This window comes from Crinia signifera, chromosome 12, assembly GCF_055691185.1.
Source record: "Crinia signifera chromosome 12, ASM5569118v1, whole genome shotgun sequence".
NCBI lineage: Eukaryota > Metazoa > Chordata > Amphibia > Anura > Myobatrachidae > Crinia > Crinia signifera.
Window position 1 is genome coordinate 15,167,267 of NC_139228.1, and position 25,411 is coordinate 15,192,677.

A 25,411-nucleotide genomic window follows, 5' to 3' on the forward strand; every position below is an offset into this window, starting at 1 on the left:
GCGTGTGGGGCCAACAAAACTGCGAATCTTGCCACAAAATTTAGTGGGCTCGCTGCATTTGCAGCAAACCTCGCCGTTTAAGGGTATCCGCACCATCAGATTCTGGGCAAACATTGAATACGCCAGAAAAAAAAGCCATCCTCGCTGTAGAAAATCCCCTCCCAGTGGCAATGAACACCTCCAAAGCAGGAAAACCACATTTTATTATTTAAATAGCAAGCATCTTTAAGCATAAATAAATTATCTATCCTCCTACAAACTCCTCTTATCCCTTTGAGTACTTAGTGAATTTCTCAAAATAGGTGTAAAAATTGACAAGCGAACTTTATCATAATGACCTATGAATATTTTTTTACACAACATTTTTTTATTTGAATTTATATAACAAATGCCGGCATTTTTAGCTGATATTTTGCACATCTAAGAACTGTTAATCTCCTTTTCAACATTAAAAAAAAAAGTCAAAGGCAAGTTTCCACCTCTGTCATATGATAAGGTGAGGAGAGCGGAGCTCAAAGAAGAATTCCAAAGCATTACTTACTAAAGGATATGACAGGTCACTGATTTTCAAGGTAGTCACAACAGCAATGTAGCGAACAATTAAGAGGTATTAATGGAATAAAAAAAGGTAAAAAAAACTAAGATACCAGTTTCTTGCACACTGCTGCAGTGACTGATGAATCCTTATTTGTACATCTTAAATATGGTTATCGCCATCTCCATATTGGATACTTCTTAGCAATGCCATGTGATTTGATGCAAAGTCACATACTGTAAGCTACCAATATAGTTATGCGTACCAACCACTGGATAAAGCCAAAAACAAACTATTTAATACATTATACGTAGACACCATCTTTACCTCCCCCCGCCACCCACGGCCTTCCCCTGCCTTTCACCGCCACCCACGGCCTTCCCCTGCCTTTCACCGCCACCCACGGCCTTCCCCTGCCTTTCACCGCCACCCACGGCCTTCCCCTGCCTTCTACCGCCACCCACGGCCTTCCCCTGCCTTTTACCATCGTCACACGCAGCCTTCCCCTGCCTTTTACCATCGTCACACGCGGCCTTCCCCTGCCTTTTACCATCGTCACACGCGGCCTTCCCCTGCCTTTTACCATCGTCACACGCGGCCTTCCCCTGCCTTTTACCATCGTCACACGCGGCCTTCCCCTGCCTTTTACCATCGACACACGCGGCCTTCCCCGCCTTTTACCGGCATCACACACGGCCCAATTGGAGACTATAATCTACTACAAGCATCCGTATGGACTACTTTGAAGCCACAGAGAGAAAATACATATGACACTATGGGGATAAACAGCCCCAAGGCCGAGAGTCAGGAAGGCAAACCACGCTGCAGCCAACAAGTATATTGTGGCAGACCTGCAAGCAGTGGGAGAAGTCCGTGGTCCGCTACCTGTAACCCCTGAAACCTCATGATGTGGATACAGCAGAGGAGTTTGCTGATCGGTGAAAGGGATAAAAGCATTTTACATTCTATTGCCCATATTACAGGTGAGTGTGACACGGGTAGACTAGTGACCAGGTTATGACAGGCATTCCCAGGATGGAGGAAAAAAAGTGAAAGCAGAAGTAAATGATCACCAATCTCGCATCAGAATCAATGACTTATCACTCAGGAATCATCCACAAAACGCAAATAGTCTTATGTACATTTTTTAATTGCAAACACAAGCCAACCTGAAAAACTATATTTACATACTTTTCCATCCTTATAATTGGGATTCTGCTGAAATCCCCAGTGATCTAGCGGCTGATCAACACCAGTTTCATAAATGGCCCCGACTCCCCACCTGCCGACCCTCCCCATAGACACGCTGGGTGCGGATGTGTAACGGAGGCCGTTACCAAGCAATTGTGTTCTCCTCTAAATAACTGATTCATGAACACCATGCCTTCAGCATTGCGCCACTCGTGTCCAGATATACACGCTTGGTGCAGCCTGAAAGCTGTGTTATTGGGAATCCAAGCAGATAATAAATAGGCACAAATCGGATGCAGCTCTGTGGAGAAGATTTGGGACATATTCTGAGACAAGTGAAGAGATGTGAATCTCAGTTTGCTGAGTGACTCATACAGGCCCTACACACGTAGCGCTGTATGTAGGGCTTCCTAGCTGTGCTAGGTCGGTAGTGCTGCAGCGTTGTCACTCAGTACACAGCGAGAACACTGGCGACCAGTGAGACTGATTGACCATCAATCCCGGCCAGGGATGCGCATTTGTCACTATAGCTGCCCCCACAAACACACACAAAGAATGCCTTAATATTGGCATGTGTGTAGGCCCCAATACTGAAAGTATTTAATATGCAAACCAATAATATTCAGGTAATCTGTGTAGTGACTGACAAGAGGGGAGCAGCAGCAGTAGAACATTCTGCAAGGAAAACTATTTACAGTTTCTTATATTCCTGTTGCATTCAGATAGACTAGGGCCAGATTTAATGATTAAACGAGTCCACAAACTCTGGTACTTGTTTCCTAGCACGGCCACACCGATTTGCATGCGATGCGACCCGATTTTTACATTGAATCAAATTTGAATAGGGTCCCTGGGACCCTATTTTACATTGGATTCAATGTAAACTATTCCCCAGACCCCCAATTTTACCCCCTGAACGCCACCCCACGATTGACGCCAACCCGAAGCGTGGTGAGGCGGTGCGCAGCCTCCAACCTTTTCATACCCCTACTATCCACGTCGGCGTGGAGTTGAGAATATAAAGTGTGGCGAGCGTAGCGAGCCACGGAGCCCCGCGAGGGGACGCGTATAACTTCACAGGTATACGCGTCCCCTCGCTGCGCTCGCCACACTTTTTATTCTCAACTCCACGCCAACGTGGATAGTAGGGGTATGAAAAGGTCGTAGGACGCGCACCGCCACCCCTCGCGGGCTCGCTGCGCTTCGGGTTGGCGTCAATCGTGGGGTGGCGACGGGGCCATATACAATGTGAAATGGGTCATATTGGCCCATTTCACATTGTTTACTATGTGAGATGGACTTAATCAAGTCCATCTCATCTTGTGCCATTATAATGGCACAAGACCGACGCGATGCTCCCGATTTCAATGTTAAAAATATTTTAACATTGAAGCCTATGGCAAAATCGCGGGCATCGCGTCGGGGGCCATGTTAATGCACGCGACCGACGCGATGCCCCCGATTTTGCCTTTGCCGGCAAAATGGACCTGATTTCAAAGGAAATCGGGTCCATCGCGGGCATCGTGTACCTTAACTTTAAGGTACACGATGCCCGCGATTGTGGCCGTTCTAGGAAACAAGTACCCAAACTCTCACCTAAAGTGCTCAGTTCCAGGGCTTAAGCATGTCAAAATGATCGAAGGGCAAGACTTAACACGAAAAGTGCCATTTTGCCCCCAAATGTGTCACTACCTAAATTCTGCAACCATTGAACGCCCAGCAGTCACAGCCACCGATGCAAACAATTGAATTTCATCCTTAGGGGCGGTATCCAATTACCCCGTGTTTCACTGATAATTTTTAATCAGGCTGTATGAATGGATGACCCAATAAAAAACCCCGCTTTCCTGTGATAATACACAGGTTCAGGCAAACCTATGTGTTTTTGCATGGCCGCAGACCAATCTTTGCAGGAAAAACGGTCTGCTTTTGAAATTTGCTACCCCTGCATGAGGCAGGCAAAACAGATCTGTAATGAGCCACTTATTGGGGCTAATTAGATGGGCCCCAAGCAAACCTATTGGCCACAATCGCTGGTGGGTAATAGGATATCAGTTCTAGCACAGAAGCCTGGTTAGGGGAACATACATTCCAACACTAAATCTGACCACTACACTATGGTTGGCTAAATATGAAGTAACAAAAGAACAAACACCCTATTTCATTTATTCGATACAAACGACAATCATACACCAAATACAGATGTGCAGTTACTAATACATCAGTCCAAACAAAACTTCTCAGAGCACATGTTTTCCTCAGACTTCCGCCGCACTTCATATGTGACTTTGGTAAAAAAAAAAAAAAAATGAGCTTTGCTATTTGGTCTAAATAACCCCCAAATGGGCAAACCCATGCCGCACTGCATGTGGGGCAGATGTTACATGTGCAGAGTCAGATTTGAGGGAGATATATTGTTTCTGTGCATTGCAAATACTGGCTGCTTTATTCTTATACTGCAATTTCAGTTTGAACACAACCCACCCAAGGGGTGTACACACAGAGAACATTTAACAGCAGATTTTGACTAGTCAAAATCTCCTAGAAGGTTGGCCAAAATCTCCCTATTTTTCTCCTGCTTAGTCAGTATTGTCTAGCATAGATTGCTTTGTATAGATTGACTGTGCAGGCAAGACAATTTTGACTAGATCATCGACTATCATTGCTTAGTCAAAATCTCTCCTAAAATTGTTTAGTCAGCAGCATGGCTTTGTTTATTTGCCAAGAATGTGCTTAAAAACACCCTGTGTAAAACAAATTTCGACATATTTACAGTGGCAGTTGCTGCTCCTATGAGATGTAAACGTTAAAGGAAACCATGTTACACATGGCAGTAGCGCCAGGCACTGTGCACAATTTGGTATAGACAGATCGGTGAATGAGGCCCACATCTGTAAAAACAGCAGAAGGTACATGTTACACAGCTTAAAATAGAGGTATTAAAGGGAGCATCGCTAAATAATTCACACTGGCTGTTCCGCGGTCAGGATAAATCCACAGACAGTATGGAGGAATTGGATACACATTTTAATCTGCTACATTCTATCAATTTTGTTTGCAAAAAATACCAATCCTAAGGATCTAGTATACTATTGGCCAATTAAGAAAAAAACAGACGTACTGTACGAGCGACTGACGTTGTGCCTAATTCCTATGCACTAAACAACTAATTCTAAGCACTTTGGGGGTATTCAATCTTGCTATTCTGTGCCATAAAGGCGAAATAGCTGTTTTTGTCTAAATGGGAAAGTATGACCAACACAATTGAATCACCTTCGAAATTTTATTCTAAAGGGGAAATTCAATGGTCAAAGACAGGAAGGAGAGAACTAAACCTGGGACACTGAAAGTTTGCGCAGCTACACAGCACCACTAACTGAAAGCCCCCTAGATGATTGTTATCCAAATGACGGCTCAGCAGTAAATTAGTCAACAGGTTCAAAAGGGACAAGTTTATTTTTTTTATCATGTTTTCCCAACTTTGGCTTCATTAACTATCCACATATGCATGTGATGAAGCTGTTTAAGTAAAAGCATATTACATTTTAAAACCTTTGTCACTGTGCACTTATAAGTGTTCTCGGTTATAAACAAGGGTCGTAAGGTATTTAGACAGAGCATTGGGGGTTACCCTGGTGGATATGCAAGGCTGCATACTTCATATAGCAGGCCAAAAAAAAGAATGTGCAGACAGTACTTTTTGTACTAGATCGCATTGCATCTAGTTCAAATCACATGCTATACGATACAACAGCATGTGATTTGAACTAGATAAAATGCCATCTAGTACAAAACTGGGTACTTGTTTCCTAGCACGGCGCCCGTCGTGGTAGATCGCATACCTTAATTTAAGATAACTTAAGGTATGCGATGGATGTGATTTTCTGTCAATTACGTTGATCGCGTCCATCGCATGCCATTATAATGGCATGCGATGCGACCGACGCGATTTTACATAGGGCTCAATGTTAAATTAGCTTTCAATGATAAAATCGCGTTGATTGCGTCCATCGCATTCCATTATAATGGCATGCGATCGACGCGATCAAATCGATTTTACATGGGTAACAATGGGAAATGGGCCCAATTTTTGATTGTTTATGCACCGTCATGGGTTTTAAGTATGTGAAGTGTCCCCCCATTGTTAATGCCACCCCACTTGACGCTAACCCAAAGTGTGGCAAGTGCAGCGAGCCCGCGAGGGGCGGCGGTACGCGTCCTCCGACCTTTTCATACCCCCACTATCCACGTCGGGGTGGAGTTGATTTTATAAAGTGTGGCGAGTGCAGCGAGCCACCGAGACCAAAGCATGGCGAGCCCCGCGAGGGGACGCGTATACCTGTGAAGTTATGCGCGTCTGCTCGCCACGCTTCGGGCTCGGTGGCTCGTTGCACTCGCCACACTTTATAAAATCAACTCCACGCCGACGTGGATAGTGGGGGTATGAGACGGTCGGAGGATGCGTACCGCCGACGCTCGCCACGCTTCGGGTTGGCGTTCATCGTGGGGTGGAGTTAACAATGGGGGGCCATTTCACCCATGAGGGGGGGGGGAATGCAATTAAAATTGGGGTTTTGGGGGCTTTTTACATTGGGCCCAATGTAAAATTGGGTCTCAGGGACCATTTTACATTGATTTCAATGTAAAAATCGCGTCGATCGCATGGCATGCGATTTGGTTGCATGCGATGGACGCGATTTTTTAGGTCCCGATGCTTGAGATAAAAATCGCTGCCGTCGTGCTAGGAAACAAGTACCCAAAACTGAACAAGGTCACATATGGTTAAACGCACAAAAAACCAACAGAATGATATTTTGAATGATAAATTACAACTTTAACTTAAGATTCAAGAAATATTTGTTACCGGCAAAGGAATCTACAGGCACCCGACTATGGGGTATAGACTAGGCCAGTGGTTCCCAAACATTTTTGAATCATGGTACCCAAAAGAACCAATTATTTTCAAGGCACTCCTACAACAAAAGATTCTTATGGAGAATTTTTAAAAATATATATTAAATGAAGTAATTTGTGTTTTAACTTTAATTTAAGTTCAATTATATGGTGAGGGACAAGATTCCCTTTGGTTTGTCAACTTAGATTAGGAAAAAATAGCACTTTGTTTTTCCAATCCTATTACTTTGACCAGAAATAATAAAACTTTTGTCCTGGACCACCAACCTGAGCCCCATAGGGTGCCACCGTTTGTAAACCACTGAACTAGGCAGCAGGGGAGGCTGGGGGTGTGTGTTACAGAGCTATTTTAATAAGTGTGCTACTAAGGCAGACTAGTGGATTTCTACTCACCCTCCTTATTTATGGGCAAAAGAGGAAATGGGTCATGAAAAGAAAAAAAAGTTGGGACATTCAAAATATGAATATCCCAGTGCATCAGTCATAGTCTATAGTATTTTTTAAAAATCAGTTGGTAACAGTGTATCACATGACATGCTGCCATTTTGTCTTATTTCAGTAATGGTTACAGACACTAATTTTGACCACTGATTATCTATTGCTGTTTTCTGAAAACAAGGGTAAGAAACTTGGATTATTGTAGTAAATATCAGTATTTCATGTGGTTTTACGTTAGTGAGAGTTACATGTGGCACAGATTAAGTGTTACATCCGTTAAGTTTTTTTGATATTTTTTTTCCATATTTTGGTTAAAAAGATGAGTAAATGCATGATATTTACCAGATCTCTAATGGTTTATGGGAGGATAAAAAATTCCTTTGAAATTTGTTCACAACTTATTAACGTTAGCAGTTCTGTACTGTAACCTACGTAACCTGCTTAACGTAACGGACGTAACATAGTTTATGTTACATTAACAATATATGCCCGTTAGATGTTATAACAAGTTAGCTTGCTTTTCCAAGATGAACAATATGCCAGAGAGAAATACAAAGAAGGAAGCTATGGCACCTGCAGAAAGAATGAGAAAATACAGAGCCAGACTGAACACAGAAAAGGCTGCAGAAATAAAGAAAAAATGCAGAAGACCAGAAAAAAAAGGAGGTCAGAATGGACTCGTGCCAGAAGGCAAACAGAAGCAGTCAAATCAAGAAACAGAATGGCAGAAATGTGAAAACACAAGAGGTTATAATTATCAGGAATTAATTGACAAGAGTCCCTCAAAATCACTTGTGTCACCACAATCCTTCCATTATTAGCTGCTTAACAAAAACAGTAAAAGCCTCAGGAACAGTACATGTGATGGACACCCGGCAGGTGTCATAGCTTCCTTCTTTGCATTTCTCTCTTGCATATATAACACATGAAATACTGATCATCAACATATAATGTGTGACAGTACATATCCATAACTTGTGTTATATACTACAATAATCCAGGTTTTCTTACCCTTGTTTTCAGAAAACCACAATAGATAATCAGTGGTCAGAATCAGTGTCTGCCTGATAACCATTACTGAAATAAGACACAATGGCAGCATGTCATGTGACACACTGTTACCAACCGATTTTTTTAAATTACTACGGACTAGAACTATAGACTATGGGGGGGGGTTTGCAATCCTGGATCGCGGCTCTCAATCCCTCCCGACAGCCGTGATCCTGGTACATTTTCTGTTTGCCTGACAGCAAATCGGCAGGCGGGATTCAATGTCCCACCTGCCGATCGACAAAAGGGGGCGTGGCTGCAAAAATGGCCGTGATGACGATCTACATTCGGAATCGCGACAATCCACGGATGATATCAACAGAACATGGCTGACCGCTTTTAAAGTCAGGCTCATTCTGCCATGAACCCTCTTCAATTCCCGTCGGCCTTTATTAATTTCCTGATTAATGTATTAGATTGTTACATCCATGACGATTTTATGGTTACATCCGTGATGCATACATTCCTTTAAATATTGTCAAGGTAATAAAAAAATAAAAAAAATGTTACTGAAAATTTGACTAAAAAAATCTGTGTGGTGTATGCTTTATTGTTAAAAAGCATGGAAGAAATATTTGTTGTAGTTTCAGAGAAATCAGACATGTATTTTATTTCAGAAATTACCATGTCCTATCCTGGTTACATCCGTTACATTTAAACAATTGATTAATTTATAGCAGACAACAATGGTGAGGCTTGTTCACACTTCATATTTTTATTCACCAGTGGTAGATACAATTGTGATAAAATGTGCTTCTTTGTGGGCATTTTCACTTTGTAGCAATCTAGATGTTTACCATAAATATTGTATCTGAGAGTTACATCCGTTACGTTAGAATTGCCCTTACACGTATTAAGGCTTAATACGTGTAAATATTAATTTAGCATTCCACGGCTGCTGACCATTCCACAGCTGCTCCCACCCACAAACAAGAAGGTGTCTCCATGTTCTAAAACACATCAATGATCTGCTAGAACACAGTTTGTGCCCGATATGTGTACAGATAAGCACTGCCAAACAAACTCCGCACAGTGAGGGCCATGGTGGGAATCAAACCCATGACCTCGATGCTGTGAGGCAGGAATGCTTACGACTACACCATCCATGCTGCCCTACTCAAACATAGCTCAGTTCAGGCATGTCCAAATCAATGACATATCGGCCTGTGATTTATCATCGCTTTAGATGGGAGATCGGGTGCGATATTACAATTGAATACGGCCCAAAGTCAAAACCGAATACCTCCTGGGGGGTATAAATGATGCTCTGCCACTAAATGCAGAAAGAAAACCAAACATTTCAAAATGAAAAAATGTAAACCAGCAAATTTATGGGTCCTAGATCTACAGCAACACTGAACATGGAAGGAACCAGCAATGAGTTTTGCTGTGAGAACTTATAACTGCATGCTAAACAAGAGATAAGAAACCAATCCCTGGCTCTGGTCCACATCCAGACCAAACCCAAGGTAGCTGCAACATCACAACGCAGCCGAGTACATTCTGAGTGTAAGCACCGTGCCTGCATGTGTCCTCACTGAACAACTCACAACCATCTAGGTACATAACTTTTAGCTCAGAGTTTATAGAACTATATAATCCACTGACACGAACCGTGCCACAGCAAGATCACGACAGTGCCACAGCAAGATCACAGCAATCCAGTTTCCCGTGAAAGCATCTAGGGGTGGGTTGACTTAGGAAGCCCATACACTAGGGCGACTTGTCCTTAGGACAAGTCGCCCCCGACTTCCCCCTGAGCTTCCCCGGCTGCTCCCCGGGGGAGCTTGATTAGATTGGCACTTGATGTGCCATTTTTTACATGTGATAAATCGTCTCGATTTATCACATGTAAAAAACCCGGGGAGCAGGGGGGGGGGGGGGCTAAGAGGTGGGAGCTGGTGGGAGCAGGGGGGCTGGGGACGCTGCGGGGGACAGCGTCTGTGCGGCGAGAAGGTAGAGGGAGCAGGGGGGGCTGGAGACGCTGCGGGGGACACAGGCTGCATAGAGCCGGGCAGGGGGAGCCGGCCGGGAGCTGTCAGTAATGAATAAAAAAAAAAGCCCATACAATGAATGGGCGGCCTGTGATTGGCTGAGCGCTCTCTCAGCCAGTCAGCAATTGGCTGAGAGAGCGCTCAGCAGCCAATCACAGGCTGCCCATTCATTGTATGGGCTTTTTTTTTTTATTCATTACTGACAGCTCCCGGCCGGCTCCCCCTGCCCGGCTCTATGCAGCCTGTGTCCCCCGCAGCGTCTCCAGCCCCCCCTGCTCCCTCTACCTTCTCGCCGCACAGACGCTGTCCCCAGCAGCGGGGGACACAGACGTGTCCCCCGCAGCGTCCCCAGCCCCCCCTGCTCCCTCCACCGCCGCGCCGCCCCACTAGGTCCCAAGTCGGGTGGTCGGACGTGCAGCAGGTCCGACCACCCGACGCAGATCCGATGCGCACGGGACCGCGCATCGGATCTGAGGGGACATCAAAACTAGCCGATTTTGGTCCGATTTCGGCCAGATCCGACTGATCTGGCTGAAATCTGACCAAAATCGGCTAGTGTATGGGGGCCTTAACACTGAATGTTCCCTTCTCCTCCCCCCAGGCAAAGTGTCTATTAATTTACAGACCCATCATCGCACATCTAGGAGGGCAATTAACCCAGAGGGCAGCGAAGAGAAAGGTCAGCGCCAGCAGAATAATTGGATTGCTACTGGCAGGGGTGCCGGATGCTGTCCCGACAGTCGGGATCCCCTCAGTCATTTACCCGACGTGGGGATCCCGACTGTCAAAACGCCGAAAGACAGGTGCCCGACGGCCACCTGCTATTTTCCCTCGTGGGGGTCCACGACCCCCATAGAGGGAGAATAGACTAGGTGGCCAAAGTGCCCGCAAGGGGCTTTGTTGCGCTCACCATGCTGTCTGAGTTCGGGCAGTCAGGATCCCGACGTCGGGCTAATGACTGTCAGGATCCCGACTGTCAGAACCCAATACCACACCCAATGGCAGGTGCCCTCTCGTGCTGGGTACCCATTAAACAACTGAATTCCTCCCTTAGGTTGAAAGCAGAAATGTGCCCCCATGATACTCACACCGACATGCAAAATAACTAAACACCACAGACCGGAACCCATTACTAACGGGCGCAAAAAAACAAAAACAACCCCCACTGAATTGCCCCATTTCTACAAATAGAACCAAAGATCATAATATCCTAATACTCTCATTCTGGCAAAACCATTGTTATCGCCAACAACCCCTTCCTTCATAGTGGATTCCCTACAGCTCCCAGAGCTATCCTTATCAGCGTGCTGCCAAAATGGAGAATGCCGGTACTCCTGGGTGTTAAGTCACAAGTACTGACATTTCCCAACGTAAGCCCCCCCCCGTGGCAATGCTGTCTTCACCGCGCTAGGGCTTCAAACAGCGTTTTTTTTCAGAGTTCTGCTCACACACCCCAGGATGGGTGCGTGCAGAAATGCACCAGTCAGAGTTAGAATAGCTGCACGAGCTCACTCCCTGCGCACCATATTGAATCGACCCCCTTATACTACATATACACATATGTCCCTCAATGATATCCTATCTAAACAACTGTCCCTATTGATTGCAGTTTACCAGGAGCTCAGCAGGAAGGTGTAATGTATGCGCTGGGCAGGAGACTGACTATATAAACATGCTGAAGGCACACACGCACTATAGAAGGACAAACTCTTCTCTATCTATTGGAATATATCGCCCTGAGTAGCCACAAAACAACACTAATAGCAACCAGAATCAGTTCTATATAGACTTCTGTCATAAGTACACAATTATACAGGCATATTTCAATATTTATTCCAATAGTATTCTGCTAATCAGGCAAAACTCTTCTGTAAAGTACCAGAACATTGATATAAACCCCGTTTCCAGGTCACATGGGAAGTGTGTTCCACATGACCGGGAAATATACTCCCCGCAGTCAGCTAGATTTGACAGCCTAGGTTTCTAACCTGTGCTTTATTTTTAAGCTTGCATTATAAAACATAGTATGTGAAACCGTACTGTATTAAGAACCAGAAATATTTGAACACTCACCTCAGTCCCTGGGGCAGGGACTAATGTGAATGTTCAAATATTCTCTGTAAAGCGCTGCAGAATATGTGTGCGCTATATAAGAAACTGGTAATAAATAAGATGAGATGTATAACCCACAAATACATATTCTAAAAAAAAATAAAAAATAAAAAGGTGCACACAGAAAGTTTAATGCAACAACGATTAAAAGTTATTTGAAAGAAATCAAACATTCACAGAGTAATAGGAGATGTCTCCAGATCAGTCATTTGTAAGATTTGCTCTTAAAGGCTGGGTTCAAAAGGTCAAGACTTGCCCCACTGGGTAACAGGGTAGAAAGAACACAAATCACAATCAATAACAAAGTGGCGCCTCTGATGGCTGCCTAATCGCTGTGCAGCTCAGGTATGTGCTCCCTGTGTGATAACTGTTCTGTCCCTGCTTATATTGTTACCCACTTGGCTGCTGCAATGACCAGTGGCGCCGCTGATGGCTGCCTAGGTGCTGTACTGCCCAGCGAATTTATGTTCCCTGTATCTATAACCCCCAGGGTACATCTAGCCCACACCTGTATGTGTTATGTATATCTGTACTGTCACTGCTTAGCTGTACCTAACTGGCTGTTGCACAACAATCCAAACCAAATTCCTAGTATACGCAAGTATACCTGGCCAATAAAGCTGATTCTGATGAAAAGTAGACTAGAACAGTGGTTCCCAAAGTCAGCCCTCAAGTTACCCCTAAGGGCTATCCCACACACTCCAGGTAACACTGGGCGACGAAACTCCGCACGGCCAAAAGTTGTGCAGTACACAGTAGTTAACAATGGACAGCATTGTGCCCTTTCACACGGGATGGGGCCGGCCTGGCCGCTGGATGTCGCTGCTGGAAAAGACGGCTGCCGGGCAGTGGCCCTCCCGTCTATTGTGAACTTCTGCGTATGGCACGGTTTTCAGCTGCACATATTTTTTTTGAACTAGCTTCGGATTGCATCGCACGCAAATCACATACAACATGCATGCAATGCGATGCAGCCCAAAACCCATGCGATAATCGCAGTGTGTATGGGAACCTTAACAGTTTGCATTTTCCAGGTCACCCAGCAGGATCAGCTGTGCACTGGTTATTTACTGGCACATTTCCCAGGTCTTCTGGCAGCTGCACAGGTGTAATCATTACTCACAGACCTGTTTCCAGGTTACCCAGCAGCTGCACAGGTGTAGTCATTACTCACAGACCTGTTTCCCAGCAGCTGCACAGGTGTAATCATTACTCACATACCTGTTTCTTAGGTTACCCAGCAGATGCACAGGTGTAGTCATTACTCACAGACCTGTTTCCCAGGTTACCCAGCAGCTGCACAGGTGTAGTCATTACTCACAGACCTGTTTCCCAGGTTAGCCAGCAGGTGCACTCGTTATTCACTAACATTTTAACAGATCCACAGGTTGAGCTAATTCATTTAGTATTGATTCCGTATTGAGACCAGGAAAATAAGGAATTTGGTACTCACCGGTAATTCCCTTTCACCGAATCAGCAGGGGCCACTGCAGTCAAGACGTATGGGATAGTGTAGGTGTTCTGGAGGAGTAGCACTTTAAAACTTTCACGATACAGGCTCCTCCCTACTCTATCCCCCCCAGGACTTCAGTCTTAGAAAAACTGTGTCCGAGAGGAGATGAGCGACCGGAGCCTCCGGTAAGGACAAAGAAAAACCGAGAAAGCCCAAGGTTAAGTTAGACACCACTTAACCAACACTTATAACTCATTCATCCAACCAAAATAACAGAAAAAACGCCAAAACAGGATGGCAGGAGGACTAGCCTCGGGAGGGCGTGCAGTGGCCCCTGCTGATTCGGTGAAAGGGAATTACCGGTGAGTACCAAATTCCTTATTTCACCTTCATGCAGCAGGGGCCACTGCAGTCAAGACGTATGGGATAATACCCAAGCACTACTCCCGGGCGGGAGAGCGCTGGGACTCCTGCAAAACCGCTTTCCCAAATGACATTGCTGTACTAGCAAAAGTGTCAAATCTGTAAAAACGTGCAAAAGTGTTCACACCGGTCCAGGTGGCTGCTCTACAAACCTGAGTCAAAGGAACCCCTCTGGCCACAGCCCAAGAGGTACTCACTGACCTAGTAGAATGAGCCGATACAGAACCCAGCAGCATCTGATTACAATGACGATATGCCTCACGGATTGTGAGACAAATCCACCTGGCCAAAGTCTGTTTCGATGTAGGCCACCTCCTTTTGACCGCATCGTACAAAACGAAAAGACAATCTGATTTTCGCACAAGCTCCGTACGAGAAACATAAATTCTCAGGGCTCGAACTACATCCAGTAGCCGATCCTCCCCTGAAAGAACTGGAACCACTATGGGTTCATTTACATGAAAAGACGATACCACCTTAGGCAGAAAACCTTTAGAAGTACGCAACTCTGCTCGATCATTGTGAAAAATCAGAAAAGGAGGCTTACACGACAAAGCTCCCAACTCTGAAACGCGACGAGCCGAAGCCAAAAGCATGACTGTCTTCCAGGTCAGAGACTTCAAATCTGAAGACTGTAACGGCTCAAACACGTCAGATTTAAGAAACGACAAAACAATGGACAGATCCCAAGGTTCAGTAGGAGCTGAAAACGGCGGTTGGATACGCAACACCCCCTTCAAAAAGGTTTGAACCTCCGGAATCAGAGCCAAACGGCGGTGAAAGAAAACAGAGAGGGCCGCGACCTGAACCTTTAAAGAAGCCAACCGCAAACCAGCCAACAGACCTGACTGCAGGAATTCCAAAAATCTAGCCAAATTAAACACGGCCTTTGGTGCACCTCTAGATTCGCACCACTTCACGTATGACCTCCAAATCCGATAATAATGAGAGGAAGTAACCTCCTTCCTTGCTCTGATCATAGTAGGAATTACCGACTGTGGCATACCTCTTCTCTTGAGCAACTCGGCCTCAACAGCCAAGCCGTCAAACGAAGCCGAGCTAAGTCTGGGTAGACGAACGGACCCTGTTGTAACAGATCGGACCTCAGAGGTAGTCGCCAAGGCCTGTCTATCAGTAAGCTCTGAAGAACTGAATACCACGATCTCCTTGGCCAATCCGGGGCCACTAGGATGACCGTGGCCGCTTCCTGCTTCACTCGTTTGAGTACCCTTGGAATCAAGGGAAACGGGGGAAACAAATAGATGAGGTCGAAGTCCCATGGCACTGCCAAAGCATCCACCGCCACTGCAGCAGGGTCGAGAGACCTGGCACAGTACACTGGAAGTTGGTGATTCAATTTGGAGGCCATGAGGTCTATCTGAGGAGTTCCCCACCTCCTGGCAATCATGCTGAAGACCTCCTTGTTGAGGGCCCACTCCCCGGGATGGAAAACCTGGCGGCTGAGGAAATCCGCTTCCCAATTTTCCACCCCCGGAATGAAAATTGCTGAAAAATCGAGAGCATAGAGCTCTGCCCATTCCAGAATGGGACGAACCTCCTTCATTGCTGCTCGACTCCTGGTTCCGCCCTGCCGGTTTATGTATGCGACAGCCGTCGCATTGTCGGACTGGATCCTCACCGCCTTTCCTACAAGCAGGTCGTGAGCCTGAAACAAGGCCCACCTGACTGCTCTCAACTCCAGCACATTGATCGAAAGATTCGACTCCTGGGCGGACCAACGACCCTGGAAAGTGTGACCCTGCGTCACCGCCCCCCAGCCCCGCAGGCTGGCGTCTGTCGTGACCACAGTCCATGTGTAAGTTTTGAAACTGCGTCCCTCTAGCAAATTGTCCATGATGAGCCACCAACGGAGAGATCTTTGTGCCTCCTGGCTCAGAACAATGGTCCTGTGCAGATGTAGATGGGACCCGGACCATTGGGACAACATGCTCCACTGAAAAGCTCTTGAGTGGAATCTGCCATAGGGAAGAGCCTCGAAAGAAGCTACCATCAGACCCAGAATTCTGGTGCACAGATGCACAGAAACCCTGCGAGGGAGCAGAACTTGCCTGACCCTCCTTTGAAGAGTTAACGCCTTCTCCCTTGGCAGAAAAACTCTCTCCAAACTGGTGTCGAAAATGAGACCCAGGAACAAAAGTCTCTGTTTCGGTAATAGTTGAGACTTTTTGAAGTTTAGAATCCATCCATTCTGAACTAGGAATTGGCAAGTCAGCAAAGCATCCCTCTCCAGCTTCTCCGGAGACGGAGCTTTCAAGAGAAGATCGTCCAAATATGGAATTATCGTCACTCCCTGAGTCCGAAGGACTGATGTCATGCAGGCCATAACTTTGGTGAATACCCTTGGCGCGGACGACAGCCCGAACGGAAGGGCCCTGAACTGGAAATGTAGCTTTCGAATAGCAAATCGAAGAAACCTCTGATGTGGTTCCCAAATGGGAACGTGTAAATAGGCATCTTTGATGTCTAGAGAAAGAAGATATTCCCCCTTCTCCAAATTTGCTATTACTGAACGAATGGACTCCATTTTGAACTTGTGGTACTGGATGTAGTTGTTTAAATGTTTTAGATTCAGGATCGGACGAACCGAACCGTCCGGCTTCGGGACTACAAACACACTGGAGTAGTAACCCGTCCCTTCCTGCCCCTTGGGAACCGGAACCACTACCCCCTGTACCAGAAGTTTTTGAATAGAGTCTGTCAGAGCATCCCGCGACTCTGGAGACAACGGAAGCCCTATTGTAAAGAATTTTTCTGGCGGGTGGGAAACAAACTCCAACTTGTAGCCGTGAGCCACAATCTGGAGCACCCAACTGTCTCTGCAATGAGTTTTCCAGGCTTGCAGAAAAAGAGACAATCTTGCGCCCACCGTGGGATCCCCCAAATGGGCGGGGAGCCCGTCATGCCACAGGCTTGTCGGGCTTGGGGTCTGCTCTGCGGGCGACAGTGGGATTGGAGGCGGAAGCAGTCCTACCTCCTCTACCTCTATGCCCTCGAAAGGACGAGAAACCTCCACGGCCTCTTCCTCTTGAACTGGACGAACCCCGAAAGGACGGAGCAGAAAAAACCCGTTTAGGCGGAGGAGCGGAAGAGGGAAGGAAAGCAGACTTCCCACCAGTGGCCTGAGCAATAAGCCTATCCAGCTCAGGACCAAAGAGCATGTCCCCTGTGAAGGGTAATGCCTCCACCGCCTTCTTTATTTCTGCCTCCGCATGCCACGAGCGCAACCAGACAGACCGTCTGGCTAAAACAGCCTGGGCAGAAACTTTTGCCCCTAACTCTGTAATGTCCGCGGCCGCCCCACCTAAATACGCGGACGCATCCTTTAGAAACTCCGCTAAAGGGAGAAGCTCCGACCTGGGCCTGTTGGACTGAATTCCTTCAACCAACTCACCGGCCCAACTTTCCATAGCCTTGCTGACCCAAGCCGAGGCCAACGCTTGTCTGAGAAGAGCCCCTGAAATAGAGAAAATGGACTTTACCGTAGTCTCTAAACGGCGATCCGGAGCTTCCTTCAAAGTCACGGCACCTGGCACAGGTAGCGTAGTGCGCTTTGAGAGACGGGAAAGAGAAACATCAGCAGGCGGAGGAATCTCCCATTTCTCCCTTGAAGAATCGGAAAAAGGGTACAAAGATTTTATACGCCTAGACAATTGAAATTTCTTGTCAGGGGATTTCCAAATATCCAGTAACGGCCTATCAAGCTCAACTGAATCTGGAAAATTAACCACCTGCTTTGTGGTACGACCAAAAATAGAGGTTTGAGCCGGAGCCTCCACCTCCGTAATGTTAAGCGTAGATCTTACGGCCCTGATAAGGCCTTCCACCCCCAGAGAATCTTCCCCCGACTCCTGAAGAGGAGGCTCAGGGTCCAGATCCTCAGGGAACTCTCCTTCCTCCAACTGCTCTTCATCAGAATCCCCTGACTGATAAACAGTCGCCAGGGTTCTCTTAATGGGCATTGGAAACTCCCGCTGCTGTGAAGGACCCGCAACAGCATGACTTAATGAGTCTACCGACTGAATAAGAGTCCTGGCCCAAGCCGGCTCTGACGAAGACAATTTGCTGATCTGAGACTGCAAACTCTCCCTTTCCCTACGGGATGCAGATAACTCAGCAGCTAAATCTGCCAAAACAGATTGAAATAAATCACCTGCTGGCTGAGCCCTAGAAGACTCTGCCCTAACAGGCTGCTGCGACTCTGAATAGCAAACCTCACACAAGGCAACACCCTTAATGTGCTGTGTAAAGTGTTCCTTGCACTTCTTGCAAGTATACACCTTCTGAGCAGCCTTAGAGGCTGCCTTTCCTGCCATTCCAAAAGAAAATAGCAAACACAGAGATAACAATACTCACTCACAAAACACACACACACACACACACACAGCCCCAATAACCCCAGGAAACCAGCCTAACAGACCAAAACCTGGGATAAGGGAAAGAAAGGGAGAAGCCTCTTCCCTAACAATTAAGTGTGTGCATGCGAGTGATCCCCTCCGCTGACTTACAGACCAGCCTCTGATGTCCTGGGAAGGAGCGCAATAACAGGGGTGCAGGAAAACCGGGTCCGGGCACTGCCACCACCACTGACAAGCTGAGAGATAGTTAGAGGGAGACCTTCTGCAAGCAGCCCAGTTAATACTGAGGCTCGCGTCTGACGTCACCGCTAGCTCCGCCCCCCCGCTACGGCGCGAAGACGGAGCAAACGTGGCAATTTTAACTAGAGATAGCGCGGCTCCTGTACAGAAGCCGGCTCATACTCACGATCCGGAAGGCTCCCCCAGCGCGCTGCGCACAGCGGCTACTGCTCTCCTATGGACCGGTGCGCTACTCCGGTCCCCGCCACCTTTAATGCACGACCGCCGACCTGGAGTGTGGCGCTGACCGTGGACCCGTAACGCCAGCCGCACGCAGCTGCGGCGGGTCCCCGGAACTGATGCCCCGGTGGTCGGGTACTGGAGGGACACTGCGTGCAGTGTCAACCAGACCCCTCCAGGCATCCACGTAGCAGGCAGGCTCCGTCCAGCAGAGTCTGCCTGTCCTCAGCTTCAGTGAGAATAAACATCACCACACAAGAACCTAATCCCCCTCAGGAGACAGGTCCGAGGAGACCTACTCCTCCGGCACTTTTTCTAAGACTGAAGTCCTGGGGGGGATAGAGTAGGGAGGAGCCTGTATCGTGAAAGTTTTACTTAAAGTGCTACTCCTCCAGAACACCTACACTATCCCATACGTCTTGACTGCAGTGGCCCCTGCTGCATGAAGGTGAAATGTGAGTTGTTGCGGCACTTGAGGACCGAGGTTAGGAACCACTGGACTAGAGATTTAATATATTCATTCCTAAAGAACCTTTTGTACAATTGGTTCTAGGGTGACAAAACATCAGCACAACTTTACACATACGATGTCAATTCAATCTGCAATTCAAAGCCAAACTTTGCGTGCTTTTTCTGACTAAATTCACTTTTTCTGCACCCTTCGAGCACACGTTAAGTAGTTACAATGCAAAACCTCTGGTACCAATAAATTATCCTGAACTTAGAGGAGTTTAAAGAGCCTCATTTGGGCAATAAACACAGCCATTGTCAGTTCTAACTGAACTGACCATTGCCATCAGAATACAATATAAACTACATACTGTAAACTGAGTTTTACAACACAAAAAAAAAAAAAGGTTCATCTCACAATGTAACCTTATAAATAGCCCATGCGCTCTACACATGTACGAGCAATATAAATAAATGTTACCGAAATAATAAACATTAAACAATTGGATTTGAAATACATTATATGACAATTCGGCACAACATTGACTTTGTGACAAACAACTCCCTGGAAACTCACTGTATACTTCCCAAATCTTTTCTGAATAGTAGGGGCTGCTTGCAAATTAACATGGGGGGTATTCAAAGGCGAGCTGTGACAGGGAGCAGTGCTGCCTGCTTGCTGTCACAGCTCGCACAGTCAGTATTCAACTGACCCCCCTCCCCCTGCAGAGTCTCATGTTGGCGCAGATACACAAACTGTATGTGCCATTCTCTGTGTGTCCGCTGGTATCTGGCAGATGGCGATCTGGGGGACATTCTCAGCACCCATTACCGAGAATGGGGCACGCAAGCATCTCAATATGTGATCCCCCCATTCAGTGGATGGCGCACCAGGAGACGCTCTGAAACAGTGGCTACAGCTATATGTTTCAGTGCTGGATCCACACCTTCTTGTGTCTACTGACCAAGCCTTTCCCACAAATTGCCCAACACCCCCCAGATTGTTGTATCACTGTCTCCTATTGTAAAGCGCTACGGAATATGCTGCGCTATATAAGAAACTGTTAATAAATAATAATAAACATACAGTCAGCAGGAGCAGTGCAAGGTATAGGGGTCACAACTGCTGGGCAGGCTAAACGTGCATGTCCAGGTAAGTCATCTTTTATACTGTAAATGGGTGAGTTCCACCCGAAATTTAACACTTTCTATGAAAAATTATCCTCTTAACTTATAGATGTGTAGGCAAGACCAATAATAACACACCCACAGCAATGACCGGTATCATCAGCATTGCAAGGAGGGAAGTCACATGTTCTTGGAGATGTGATAAATAACGGGCAACCAAATGGGCAATGCAATGGTTTTGGGCACCTATAAATATCACGCCCTAAACACAAGAACTTTTTGCACATTTCTGCTCGCCATGTCAGGATGCAAACAAAAATATCTGCACCCAACAACTGGATTTCCCCCCAAATCTACATTAAATACACAAACCGGTCCCAAATACGCTAAATAGCATTTACACATGGTCGATGTATTAAGCCTTAACAAGAGATAAATGCAAGGGTGATAGAGAGATAAATGTCCAGCCAATCAGCTCCTCACTGACTTTTTTCAAACACAGCCTGTAACATGGCAGTTGGCAGGTGATTGGCTGGATGTTTATCTCTCCTGGGGGGAGATTCTCTATGCAAGAAATGCGGTAAAAACCCCGTTATCTGGGTTTTTACCGCATTTTGGGATGCTGTAAGCATCCCCCGCCGGGTTACTGCCCCACGTGGGGCATCGCCAGAAAAATCTGGCAATGCCCCATAGAAGCCAATGGGCTTCTACCGCAACCCTCCGCGCCGACCCGCATCGCCCCCTCACCTGTGTCCGGGCAGCACAGTGCTGTGCTGCCCGGACCTGTGACCTCCTCCCTGAAACCTGTGACCTCCTCACTGATCCTCTTCCGGGTGCAGGGAGGAGGAGAGCCCGGCGCAGCAGTGCCGGGTGTAGGAGGGAGGGGGGAGCCGCCGGGACCCGGCGACTCTCACCGCAAAGGACAGCTCTTAACGCAAGAGCTGTCCTTTGCCATAATGATCGCATATGTTAGAACATATGCGATAATTAGGATTGCGATGGGCGGCGAAGATTCTTAGAGAATCTCCCCCCTTATCACCCTTGCATTTATCTCTTAAGGCTTAATACATCTGCCCCATTACCACAAACGTTGCAGTGCTATGGACTAATACAACAACCTAGTAGTCAAGTAACTTTCTAATCAGTAGTTGCAATTTCCCAGGATGCTCCCAACTTATATTTTCATTAACATAAAACCTGCTTCACAGTGCAGACATTGGGTAAAACCCTTAGCAATAACCAGTCATTGCTGCTCAATGCAGGTACCCCAGGATACGAAAGTGTAATATTTTTGGAACAGTGATAAATTATTGAACACTTCAATGCTGGATACAGACCTATGTGCAAATCCTGAAACAGTGTAAACATTATTAAAAGCAGAGGCCACTACCATTGTATTATAATCTTGTCAACAGGCCAAACAGAGTAAGCATACAGCGCAGCATTGTGCACAACACATATGGAGTCAAATGCAAAACAGCAAAGTGTAGACAGAAATAAGTCACATTCATTTAAGCATACAAAGAAAAATGAACTGCAACGTGACAAAGTACATTACAGTAAGGAACACTTTCCACTGATGGTCAATTCAATAAATAAATTAGGCACAATTTGAGGTGATGCTCACAAATGTGCCACCTAAAGGTGGCCATACATCTACAGTTCGATTGTCAGATGGGGCTGGTTGGAACAAAATCCTGGTTATGGATGAAAGCAAATGACAGTTGAACATTTGCTTTGAAATGCCGGAAAACTGCCAAAAACTGTCATTCAGATACTACCAGGTTTTCGTTCCAACCAGCCCAACCTGACAATCGATCTGTAGATGTATGGCCACCTTAATTTGGGCATTTTGGTATGAAGCACAATAGGTGTAAATAATACAAAACATTGCTCCTAAATTATTGACGCCAGGGGCATAAGCGGATGAAAAACATAATAAAAATAGGAAGAGTATATTATGCTACAACCATCATTGCGAACCAAAATTCAGTTCTTTAACCGGGCATTACCGGAACCTCGACACCTAACTTTAATCATGCATCACATTTGTCAAAGATCATCTCCCTTTCCAAAATGCGTGTGTTCAAGAGACCCTCCCGCTCCCCAAAACACACATACACCATTTCTTTCAGACGGCCTGGCAATCCCTGCAATAATGACTGCTTGGCACACTTCTATGCCAGTTTCCGTAACCCCACAAGTGTCCTGCACAACAACACAATATACTGGGTGGCAAGATTTGCCCTATAGGGATAAAATGCTTCAGAACTACCTGGGCGATGCCAACCCCTCCACCCCCTTAGATTTTATTGAAATATATTGAGATTTGTATCCAATTCAGAACATGGGACACCTGGGTCAGCATAACGAAACTGCTTCAGAGCACCATTAAACTTGTTCAGGACATTAAAATGTGTACCCCTGAATGCTAGCGTCAGGCAAGGTAGCTTGCTCCGCTTGCCCCAGGTTACTATGCAAATAGATGTCTGCATGGATAGTAGCATGACATTAACAAAGAGCTCATGAATCAAGAATTGTTCAGCAACTCAGAGTTGGGTGCATTAGGGGGCTCAGGCTCCTGAAAAAATGTTGCAGCGGACATTTTCTCTGGGATTACGCCAGCACTGCTGCCTTCATAGCAGGACTCCGGATGGGCAATTATGAAAAAATGGGTGCACTATATGAGTAGGCCCCCCAGATTCAGGGTCACATGACCACCGCGCACATTACACCCATTATAAATAATGAGGTATAGGCCAGTAGCACAGTACATGTGTTCCTGAGCAATTCTTAACATACAGAATGGTGACTGCAAGCAAGCACACCACCAGCAAGCGTTATACGAGCACACATGTTAATACACCCAACACACTGTCTGCCCAGTAACATACCACTTTTGGACAGATAGTGTGCAGCCTATACCGGTGGTACAGTATATATTGATCCTGGATGCTTTCTAACCTACCGTATGGGGACTGTCAGCAAGCAAACAGACTGCAAGCATGACACGCATCATATGAGCACTCATACGAGTACCCCCCGCAAACCAAACACACGCCACCCAGTTACTGACCACTATGGCACAGGTTCCCAGTCTTCAGGACCCCACACAGTACATGTTTTGCACGTCGTCTCACAGAATCACAAGTGAGATAATTAGCTCCACATGTGGGTGTTCTAAAAGTGTCAGTGAGTAATGAGTGCACCTGTCAGGTGACCTAGAAAAAGTGAACTGTGCGGGATCCTGAGGACCGAGTTTGAGAACCCCTGCACTATGGGACAGGTAGCGTGCACAGGTGAAGCCTAATGCAAACTATCACCTACCAGATCCCATGAGCAAGGCTTGCTGGCACTTGTGGTCCCACAACCGCTATAGAGCCGCAGGAAGCACCTCTATGGTGGTCTGCAATAAGGGAGGAGGGGCAGGCACCCTAGGGTGCAGTGGAACTGGGGAGGCCAGGGTGCAATGTAGCAGGAGGAACCCTGGGATGCATACCTCCCTCCCCCCCAGCCCACAGGCCCGGGCCATACTCACATCTGCGGAACCACCTCAGCCACTGGTGCACGATGGCGCTGTGGTGCTTCTTGTTCTCGATGCACCAGCCGGACAGGCTCTGGATGGACTCCATGGTGTTGGTGACGGACTGCAGCTTGCGGTCCAGGGTGGCCTCCAAGGCCGAGGCCTTGTTGCCGCCGCCGCTGCTGCCAGCCGCCATGTTTCCCCCACAATCCCCCGCGGCCGCTGACTGGGGAGAAGTGGGTGGGTGGGGGGGTGGAAGGGGGTGTGTGTCTGTGTGTTACAGGCAGGGGGCCGCCATGAGGCAAAGTACAAGTCTCTCAGCAACGGCCCCTAACGTGGGAAAGGGAGAAGGACTCGCTAGGCCTGTGGCGGCGGGAGCCGGACAGGGAGATAGCAGACAGAGAGCGCGGCGTCAGCGGCGGAGAAACTGCGTCACGTCACCGGCGGCGGGCGGGGGCGCGCGTTCTCCAGCGCGTGTATGTATATAGGTGCTGAGGCGCGCCGACGGGGGTGGGGCCTAGCGCGCACCACCTGCGACACTCCCCCCTCTCATGCACTCGCAGCCGCGCCGCCGCCGCTGCTGCCTGCAACTACTACTACTGCGTACTCATTGCTCTGCTGCTGCTAGAGGCAGGAAGGGAAGGTGCAGCTGTCTGCAACGTGCAAGGGAGTGATAGGGAACAGTGCAAATATACATTCATGGTACATTGTACACATTCGATTTACTAGATCAAATTCGATATTTCCTTGGCTGCACAGTAGATTTTGCGGTACTTGTGTATTATCACAGCGCCCCCGATATTGTTCGCGCAATGTTATTATCCCATCGCATGCCATACATCCATACCTCCCAACTTTTGAAGTTGGGAGGTCGGGACGTTCGCGCGGCCTCGAGAAAAGGGGGCGTGGCCTCACGGGGTGGCGCTAAATCCGGCCACGCCCCATTTTCGCCGCTCGTCGTCGCTGAATAGACGCTGTGCGCTATTCTCTGCAAGCTGGGGGGGCTCCCAACTGTCCCCCCCCACCGCGGGACAATGGCGGCCCCGGGCGGGACGCGGGAACGTCCCCGAATATCGGGACTTTCCCGCGGTAATCGGGACAGTTGGGAGGTATGCATACACCTGATGCACTGCGATGCGATTTTAGCCCCCTATTCGATTAAAAATTGTATAAGCACCCTAATGGGTGCTTACAATGTTAAATGCACCCCCACTATAAACGTGAACCCGAAGTGTGGCAAGCGCAGCGAGGCCGCGAGGGGCGGCGGTACGCATCCTACAACCTTCTCATACCCCCACTATCCATGTCGGCGTGGAGTTGATTTTATAAAGTGTGGCGAGCGCAGCAAGCCACCAAGCCCGAAGC

The 25,411-nt window shown here is 47.2% G+C and overlaps 1 protein-coding gene across 1 annotated transcript in view; it reads right to left on the reverse strand.

Annotated features, from left to right (window-relative positions):
• RPRD2 (regulation of nuclear pre-mRNA domain containing 2) overlaps positions 1 to 24,538 on the reverse strand; it is a 56,572-nt gene extending 32,034 nt beyond the window's left edge. The window contains exon 1 of the mRNA XM_083165985.1: positions 24,062 to 24,538. Coding sequence (XP_083022111.1) covers positions 24,062 to 24,242 — 181 coding nt within the window. The 5' untranslated portion in view covers positions 24,243 to 24,538. The remainder of the gene's footprint in view (positions 1 to 24,061) is intronic.
• Positions 24,539 to 25,411: the final 873 nt, after the last annotated feature.